Below are 9,368 nucleotides of genomic sequence, written 5' to 3' on the forward strand. Positions count from 1 at the left end.
AGCTCTGCATCACACTTATATATTATATTCAAATAGAAACGTTATTTGTAATAATACTTAATATTATTATTTTTTTTTGTACTGTATTTTTAACCAAATAAATGCAGTCTTGGTGAGCAAGTGACTTTTCAAAAATGTTCCCATCCCCAAACTGTTGAATGGTAGCAAAGGGACTTTTGACAGTAGTACAGCACATTAAGGAAAACAGTACATTTGTCAGATTTCTGCACTGACTATTCACATTGAAAAAGTATTGTCCACCCCAGTTATTTTAATTGGTTAAATTTAAGAAGTCTTTACATGGCAGACAACATAATAGAAAATTAAAATGTAATTTTAATGTATAAAAAATCATCAGTATCCAAAAAGTAAAAATAAATCTCTATAGAATGCATCAAAACTCATTTGGGCCTTCACATTAAAAAAAGTGCCTTGGTATCAAAATATTGATGCTTGTTATTTAAATATTTCTGATGACCGTTGCAAATGAGAGAATAATCAAGTAATGCATCACATCAGGATAGTTTATTAAACAAGCTACTAATTTGAATCGTGTTGATTAAGTGTCAGCAAGTCAGAAATCCATTTTTCACATAAATATTTTCTTTATTGATGAATTTTTCAGAAGCAAGAAGTTACACAAGGACATCTTCAGCGGGGCGATTTCACTGGTCATTCTCAAAGTCTGCGGGGTTCTTTCTTTTGCCCTGTTCATGAACACGATTGCCCCATGTGTAGGTCAGGTACATCAGAACCATGGCTGTAAATAGAGATGCAGGTTTGTAGAGAAGTTTAGTCCCACGCAATGTTTGCTTTAATCTATAGTTTAGACTATTTTATATTTATATAAGTACCTTGCAGAATTCTTAGGCATGTTAGTATTTTCACCCAGAAAAATGAAAAATAAGCCAGTTATTAGGGGAGGGAATCTCTAGGCACCTCACCATTCAATTCAGTGGGCTGCGATTCGTTGCGATTATCTCAATACTTTGTGTGTGTGTGTGTGACTATACTGTGCTTTAAAAGTACAAAGTAATGACCCATAAAGAATTAATGTACAACAATTTTATTCACACTCCAAAACACTAACAGGAAAATAAATGTGTGCCTGAACTAGCAGCATACTTGTAGTAAATTAATAATATAACAATGACCGGTAAGTTACAGCTGAGTGTTTTTCCTCCTCTGGGTGGAAACGTGTCATATGGCTTCTCATATTTGTTGTGTTTCTGAAATATTTTAGTTTTATTCTACAAAGCTTACAACTAGTGTGGTTTTAAATGCAAGTGGTGGTACCAAATATTGATTTAGTTCATAAAAGTTGATTGATCAATAAAATCTATTTATGACATTATTTTGTGAAAGCATCTTCACTTGACAACATTTCTACACAAGTGTCTAAAACTTTTCACAGTAATGCAGCTTTGCAGGAATGTTTCTTCAAGCATCTTGGAGACATTGCCACAGCTTTTCAGGATTTATTCTCCATCAGTTTTTTCTGTTTCTTTGTGTAATCGCAGACTGGCAAAATGATGCTGAGATCAGGGGCTGCATTCACAAAACATTTTAAGGCTAAAAGTAGCTCCTAAATCCGTGAAACGTTATAAGTAGTCAAGAGAAGAAGTCACTAAATCCGAATGACAAAGAATTCTAATGTCTGTAGCTGTCAATCAAAGACACTGTACACCACTGAGGCAATGGCAATAGAGTCTTGGGCGCTGAACCTTTTCTTCATAAATGCAATACATATTTTGATTTATAGATTTCATCTACGATAAATCACCAAAAATACATCTTTTACAAATGAATAAAGTCCAATTACCTGTGGCAGCCATTTGCATAATTTCACACTTACAAATGATCAAATTGAGTAAATGAGTAAAATAAGCATAAGATCTCTGTGGATCATACCAGCTGTTATCAGATTATGTGCATACAGAAATCACACTGGACTATTACAATTAATGGCAAAAGGAATGTTTGGAAAAGTGAACTGATATTTCCTACAGCAAGATCTAGGAATAACTGGCTTAAAAGTTATTGGGTGAAAATACTAACCAATATACTAAAATGACTTACGTGGTGCAACCTTGAATACAGATGATTTGAATCGCCTCCACACATTTGGGATTCCCTTGGAAAAGTAGTTTGGGAAAGCCCTCTGCTCAAAGGGGGAAATACTGTAAGTGATCACATGCCTTATCTTGGCCAAATCTCCGAAGTGACGACCCATTGCGCCAAGAAAACTGATCTAAGGGAAATAAAAAAATCAAGGTTCAATTTAGTATATTTAAAATAAAATAAGCATACAGTGTCTACTGTCTACACAAGAACAAGATTTATCTGTCAATAATTGACTCAATTTGAATACATTTAAATTGTTGTATATAAAATTGAGTAAAAATAAATTACATTTACATAAATTACATTTTGAAAATAGATTACAAAAGAATACGGTTATTTAAATTAACTGATGGGATGATGTTTTAAGTACTTTAAAATGTTATACATGCATCTTAAATCTAATATTGCTAATTCAATTAATTAATTATAAAAAGTATATCTTGTAATATTGTTTCTATTCAATAAGCTAAATTGAAAGTCAAGACAGCTGTATTTGTACAAAATCAGGCTTAAAATATAAAACTGACTGGGGTGGAATTTGATATTGTACGAAATTACGTTATTAAAGTCAGCATAATTTACTCATTGAGTAACGGATTGATAAATTACACTGATAAACAAAACTGAAGTGTAACTTGTAACGTACATCATGTGGCAAAGCTGACAGACAAGAATGAATAGAGTTACTTAAAATCATATAAATTAAATGGTTACTTCATTACCATTAATTGACGGGTGATGCACTGCAGATAAAACTAACTGAACCTTTAGTCACATTTATAATCGTTACGTGGCTAGGCTAGCAACTTTCTGCAAGACCTTGCTTGACATTCAACTCAATCGCACGGTCTCTGTTTACACACACATTTCTACACCCAAACATACATTACATCGCTTAATTAAGATAATGTCGTTATATATGAGCTCACTATAGTCAAAATACAAGGCAAGAAACTATTTTTCGGCACACCAACCTTACTGTTCCTTAACAGCCTTGTCCTGCTATGGATTCTACAACTTCCGCTTGCAACCGTAAGTCATATCCGTTTCCTCTTGATTTCACGTTTTCTTATTGGTGCTCCTCTCTACTGGTTCCTGGCTATCGAGACACGTGAAGGTCAGCGTAGTGCTGGGACATTGTATATACAGTGGTCAGATATCACCGTTAAGTTATTTTGTGTAGCGTTTGGCATTCTTTTCCCCAATGGATAATCAAGGAGCAACGGCAGACCCTCAGCTGCAGCAGTTTATCGAGATCGAGTCTCAAAAGCAGAGGTTTCAGCAGCTAGTTCATCAGATGACAGAAGTGTGCTGGGTGAGTGTGATGCATCCCCTTTATGAGGCTGTTCTTATACAGAGAGACTTACTGCACAGTTATATCATGCCCTAGCATGTATGATCTGTGGATTTGGAAGATGTTTCAGTAGTTCAAGCACTTCATTTAAGGTGCTGCCCTCTTTAGTCGCGGAGCTTGTGACCCTTTGGGCTCTTCTTGATTCCCATCCCAGCTCAACGAAGTTGTATTCATTTGAGCAAATATACAATAAACAATAAAACTGTATCGAAAAATGGTTATTATTTAAATTAACCGGTTTTTATATTTAAAAATGCTAATTTATTCATGTGATGTCAACGCTGAGATTTTCCCCTGTCACATGATCCTAAAGAATTAATTCTAAGATTATATATATATATATGCTCAGAATTAATGGGATTAAATAATCAAATCAATTTGATTTTTTTTTTATTAATTTATTTAATAAAATAATTTAGTTCAGTTAGAGAACAGGCACTATTAAACTGAACATGTCTGCTTAATAAATCGTGAGCCATTTAAGTGTCGCCGCACAGATCAGCAACAGAAGCTGACTGACAAGGTGACTGTGGAATATTTAAGAGAATTTATCATTGCAAAATTTTGTTGCAGGGCTCCAGACTAACTTTTTTCACCTCCGTCCTGAAACCGTCCTGAAAAACTATTTGAACCATCCTAAAGTGAATGTCAACCGTCCCAAAATTAAAAAAACATGTTTTTTCAAAGTCACATAATGAAAACAACATTAAAGTGTTTATGATATATATTATTATATTTATTTAGCTTCATTCAAAGTAGTTATCTGTAAATAGATAAAACCCAGATTTAATAAAAATGAATCTATAATCATTGTTAATATATATATAGTAATATATATATTCTAGTAATCCACCCCGAATTGGCGCTAATTTAAAAACAAATCTAAAATGTGCACGGCCACACGTGTCAACGGGAGCGGACCGAACTGAGCGAGCGTTTTCAGTTTGTCATCAGTTGTGTTTTTTATTTTTATTTTTTTGGAGCTCATAGTGTGTTTGTCTTTGCAGGAGAAGTGTATGGATAAGCCTGGTCCAAAGCTCGACTCCAGGACAGAGGTGTGTTTTGTAAACTGCGTGGAACGATTCATTGATACAAGTCAATTCATCCTCAACAGACTAGAGCAAACTCAGAGGAGTAGAGGAACATTCTCAGAGACCATGACAGACTAGTGGAACTACAGCCACTTATTGACGATTTGTCATGCCAACAAAAACTGTGAGGCAACCGCTATACAGGATTCAGTTAATTTATCAAAGACAAAAGTGCCTCTTTTTGCTCTATTATTTTGAAGGCCATGTATTCTAAATCAAATGGATGCATGTATAGTCCCATAGAAAGTCCAACTTATTACCATCGATATAATTGACATTTCCCAGTTCTAAGATTTTGAAAACGAAAGTATGAAAACTTTCTGGATGAAAAAGTATGAAAAATCTGGAATTGAGGAGGCGGCTCTGCATTTCACTTTCGTCAAAGTACATTACTAAGCATACAATGCATCGTCTTACTGGGATTGTTTCAAGATCTGTGGCTTATAGAATGTCTGTTGAAATGTGAACTTGAAATAAAAAGACAATATACTCTGCAGTTATTCATATGATGTGTAAAAATGTCACCGGAGAAAGCAGAGTTCAATTTAGAAAATGTTCAAGCTCCTTAAATAAATATTAATGAGACTTCTTAGAGGTTTCGGTGTGCTCTTTATTAAAATAGCTTAACAGGAACTATGTACACAGAATATATACATATATATATATATATATATATATATAGAAAACAATGCATCACCTCTTAAGTTCAGTTGTTGCTTAAAAAACATTTTTTCAAATATTCAGATATGTTCCCGAAAACCAGTATAGGACATGACTTTTTTGTTTTTTTTTGTAAATGAGTAAAAAGAAATGATTACTTTGATCAGCAAGGATGTATTAAATTGATCAAATGTGACAGTAGAGACATTTGTAATGTTTTTTTTTGTAAGAACATTTCACAGTATTACTGTTTGATGTATTTTGATCATATAAATGCAGCCTTGGTGAGCATAAAATACTACAGAACAATCAAAAATATTTTATTGAACCCAAATTTTGAATGATAGTTCATAAGAAGTCAAGCACATTGGATAATATTGTGTATTTGTGGCACAGCAGATGAGACCTTGAATATTAAGCTGATCAATTCAAAGTGCTTGATATGAATGTAATCATATGCATATCCAAAACAATGCTGGTTTAGTCATAGAATAAATAATGTAACATTTAATAAGATTGTACAGCAGAATTGTAAACATGCTGCTACTTCAAGATTTTGCATTAAAAACAAGAGACTAGGCACATCATCGTTACTCTGAAAATAACAGTGTGAAACTAAAAAGAAATATTATAGTTGGAAAATATGCAAGTAGTATCTTGTATACTAAAACGCGCGCACACAAAATGTAAATGAAGTACTCTCACAGTATGTATGGTTTGCAAAGTTTGCTTGTACAGTAGCATGTTAGTAGTAAATCAGTATTTTTGCTAATATTATTCTATAAAAGAACTGTACCATTGCTCCTCTTGTCTAGACTCTCTGGAAATAAGCCCTTTGCGCTTCTTTCCTTAGTCAGATTTCTTTCATTCACAGTAATCGTCGCGTCATTTGGCAAAGGCATGTACGGTTGGCTCCACGTGTTGCCTTGTGGTCCACGGTGCAGATATGAAGGTAGAGAATCCAGGTTAAAGTTAATGTCCTTGAACGCATGGAGAAGAAAAATGCCAATAATGATGGTAAGAAAGCCACTAACAGTCCCAGCAGCCCCATCGGTGGACATTCGAAGCCACTCCTTAAACAAGATGGCCGAACAAGCCATGACGGATACAGTAAAGAAGACGTAATAAATAGGTGTAACTATAGAGGTGTTGAAAATGTCGAGGGCTTTATTAAGGTAGCTTATCTGAATACTGATGCAGATCACAAGACAAATGAGCAGAGCCCAAAACAGTGGCTCTTTCAGAACAGCTGTACCAGCGAACAGCTCTTTGATCCCAATGCCAAGGCCCTTCACACAGGACACGGATAATGAACCAATCACAGAGCAGATGAGGATGTACACCAGCACATTTTTCTGACCGTAGCGAGGTGCGACAAACACGACCAGGGCCAGGCTACTCACGACAATGCAGACTGCGAAAGCGATAAATCCTGTGATACATGAAAGAAAGATGACCGTTATAAAAACAGCACAGAGCTCACAGGGGGCCATGGTGTACATGTAAATTAGGGTCTCTTTGGTATCCAAAGTGTATTTGTAAATTAACCTGGATCTTTGAGTTTCTCTGCCATCGCTGTCAAAGAAGCTACCTCTTCCTCTTGTGGAGCATGGAGCACCATTACTGTGGAACCGAAGATGCAAAGCAAACAGCCAATTTTCCCATGGATATTCAGCCGCTCACTCAGGAAGTATGATGAGAGCACAGCACTGATGAAAAAGGGTTGTACGTTTAGTAAAAATATATTTTAGACAAAGAAATAATGTTCCTTTGAGACTGTACACACCTGTACAACCCCAAAAGTGTGGGGCCAATATGAGTTTTTTTTAACGAAATTAATTGAAAAATAAATGCATTCTGCAAGGATGCATTAAATTAATTTAGTACTAATAAAGACTTTTATATCATTACAAAACAAATGCTATTTCAAATAAACAGTGTTGTTTTGAACTTTCTATTCATAGAAGAATCTTAATAATCAAAAATAATAAATCAGAAAATAAATATATATATATAGTAAGCAATATTTCCTATGCACCAATTCAACATATTAGAATGCGTTTGAACGGATCATGTGATACCGTAGACTGGAGTAATAATTACTGAAAATCTTTTGAACCATAGTTTATCTCTATCTGTGACCGCAATTAAAGCTATATTTTGTTACGTTATTAAAGTACATAAGGTGGTGTACTGTACAATACTAGGTAAATTTACCTGACCAAAACACTCAATGCTCCCAGGGGTGTTACTAACGTAGCAGGTGCAAATGCGTAAGCGGCAAAATTTGCTGCCTCACCTATTCCCACTAAAAATAAAATACAAGACAAAAGATTGTGATTAGGGAGGGTGTGCATAATGACATATTCATGTGTACTGTGTAGATAGCAATCTCTCATTACTAAGATCCATAAATCCACATACACTCATAATATTTGCATGCACATCTATATTCTGGTTGTAATTCAGCTTTACTTATGACAAATAAATAGATAAAATGATAATGCCATACTTAATATAAGCCCTGCCCACCACAGCCATTCTTTCAGGTATGCATATCCACCTTGACCTGCATAGTGGAGAGCGCAGATCTAATTAGACAGCACAAGAAAAAAGAAATAATAATTATGAATCTAAATACTGTATGTATAATGATATAGTGCAATGGTACCTACCTGCTCTAGTAGAGCCTGTTTTTGCCAGTCGTAAGAGCCCTTTCTTTTTCAATATAAAACTGCCACCGATGAAGATAGTGGAACTTACAGCAAGCGCCAAACCAATGTAGAAGTCAGTTCGGTTTGCAGCATCCATCTGAACGCGGTTATAATAGAAGGACTAGATATTACATTTGGCTATTAGATATTTTAGTTACATCGGCGGGTCTGTCTAAAACAAACCTAACGTTAGTGAGCTGCCTAGCTGCTACCTACTAGACAGCATTTTGGGGCATAGTAACCACAGCTTTCTGTCTACTCAACACACTAGTTAAAACAGCCACAGAGGAAGTAAATCATGTGACTCATGTGACTCCTGCTTTTCACTTAGCCAGTACCAGAACCCGTCTAACTACAAAGCAATAAAACATGAGATGTCGTTGTAGACTATTTGTTCATCTGCTCTAAACATGTATAATGACAGGAAATGTATGATCATAGCATTTTTAAAGAGCGAAAGCAACTTTTTAGAATGATGTAGGTCGATTTTGGTTAGCGCAGTAAGCTTTACTGTATTTTACACTAGCTAGGAGGCATTGTTGTTTCATGTTACGGTTTAAGACTACATTTAAAAGACTATTGAAATATAAATCATTTTTAAATGGACTAACCTTGCATTTGTATCGTCCATCTGTGGCAGTTACGTCTCGTGTAAATAAACTTCCTGGTGAAGAAGTGACTGTAACCCTGGTTGCCAGATATTGTTATTAACATCCCTTCCTTTTTGTCAAACTTTGACAGACCCCTGCCCTGTCTGTCTGGACATCTTGGGGAATTTAACTTTTCTTTAAACGAAACCCTTCTGAGACAGATGATGGGTTTATACATACAAACTGAATTTGGTGAACTTTAGTTAAATGTCTGCTTCTGAAACTCCTCAAGTGTGTAAACATTAATTTTTGTTTCATTTTGATCATTTTCCACAGTTTAAAATCAGCAGTTCCCTTACGAGAGGTTCTCTCGTATTGCCTAATCTAGCTTACGCTACGGGAAAGATTCGTCTTTTCTGAGAAGTTGAAGCCAAACAATTATCCTAATTTTTGTATCCTTGTCAACGCAGTTCACCAGCTGCAGACCATGAGCGGGCTAACTAGCAGCTCATTGGTTCGCTCTGAGAGAACTGCTACAGCCTATCAGAGGACTCGGCTGAACTCGCGGCCAATGAGAGGCTGACACGCTCTCATTGCGTCAAAGCCCGCCAAAACGGGCGTGACTCGAGTGTATAAAAACCAGAGTCTCCCTCTGTTTCATTGAATCAATTTCATCTATTCGACGAGGCTAAACTGGATCTCCGAGAAGAAGCTGCGGCGTCGTGAAGGCATCTTTAAGCAAGCGTGTACAGTGTCTGAGGAAGCCGGCCGTCTTCGCCACCTTCTTCAGTCATCCCGCGAGCCAACGCCATCCGGCGACCTATCACAAGCATTT

The 9,368-nt window shown here is 35.8% G+C and overlaps 3 protein-coding genes across 6 annotated transcripts; 1 reads left to right on the plus strand and 2 right to left on the minus strand.

The window, feature by feature from the left end:
* Positions 1–581: 581 nt before the first annotated feature.
* uqcrq (ubiquinol-cytochrome c reductase, complex III subunit VII) lies at positions 582–3,237 on the minus strand. 2 transcript variants are annotated; one of them, XM_039655209.2, is made up of 3 exons: positions 3,099–3,237; positions 2,080–2,251; positions 582–760 (listed from the first exon to the last, which is right to left on the minus strand). In XM_039655209.2, the coding sequence occupies exons 2-3, from the start codon at positions 2,231–2,233 to the stop codon at positions 666–668; spliced, it is 249 nt and encodes an 82-aa protein (XP_039511143.1). In that variant the 5' UTR covers positions 2,234–2,251; positions 3,099–3,237; the 3' UTR covers positions 582–665. The 2 variants fall into 2 exon arrangements, with proteins under 2 accessions (XP_039511143.1, XP_088991054.1); XM_089134928.1 differs by having other exon boundaries at positions 3,054–3,114.
* Positions 3,195–4,797, plus strand: timm8a (translocase of inner mitochondrial membrane 8 homolog A (yeast)). Its single transcript, XM_039655208.2, has 2 exons — positions 3,195–3,439; positions 4,486–4,797. The coding sequence occupies exons 1-2, from the start codon at positions 3,329–3,331 to the stop codon at positions 4,645–4,647; spliced, it is 273 nt and encodes a 90-aa protein (XP_039511142.1). The 5' UTR covers positions 3,195–3,328; the 3' UTR covers positions 4,648–4,797.
* Positions 4,798–5,463: 666 nt separating this feature from the next.
* Positions 5,464–8,926, minus strand: LOC120466197 (magnesium transporter NIPA2). 3 transcript variants are annotated; one of them, XM_039655205.2, is made up of 6 exons: positions 8,555–8,926; positions 7,905–8,040; positions 7,742–7,798; positions 7,447–7,537; positions 6,778–6,938; positions 5,464–6,661 (listed from the first exon to the last, which is right to left on the minus strand). In XM_039655205.2, the coding sequence occupies exons 2-6, from the start codon at positions 8,038–8,040 to the stop codon at positions 6,009–6,011; spliced, it is 1,098 nt and encodes a 365-aa protein (XP_039511139.1). In that variant the 5' UTR covers positions 8,555–8,926; the 3' UTR covers positions 5,464–6,008. The 3 variants fall into 3 exon arrangements, with proteins under 3 accessions (XP_039511139.1, XP_039511140.1, XP_039511141.1); XM_039655206.2 differs by having other exon boundaries at positions 7,905–8,064; positions 8,555–8,572; XM_039655207.2 differs by lacking the exon at positions 8,555–8,926 and having other exon boundaries at positions 7,742–7,820; positions 7,905–8,043.
* Between the last annotated feature and the right edge of the window lie 442 nt (positions 8,927–9,368).

This window comes from Pimephales promelas, chromosome 9 (assembly GCF_988280905.1).
Source record: "Pimephales promelas chromosome 9, fPimPro1.hap1.1, whole genome shotgun sequence".
Classification (NCBI taxonomy): Eukaryota; Metazoa; Chordata; class Actinopteri; order Cypriniformes; family Leuciscidae; genus Pimephales; species Pimephales promelas.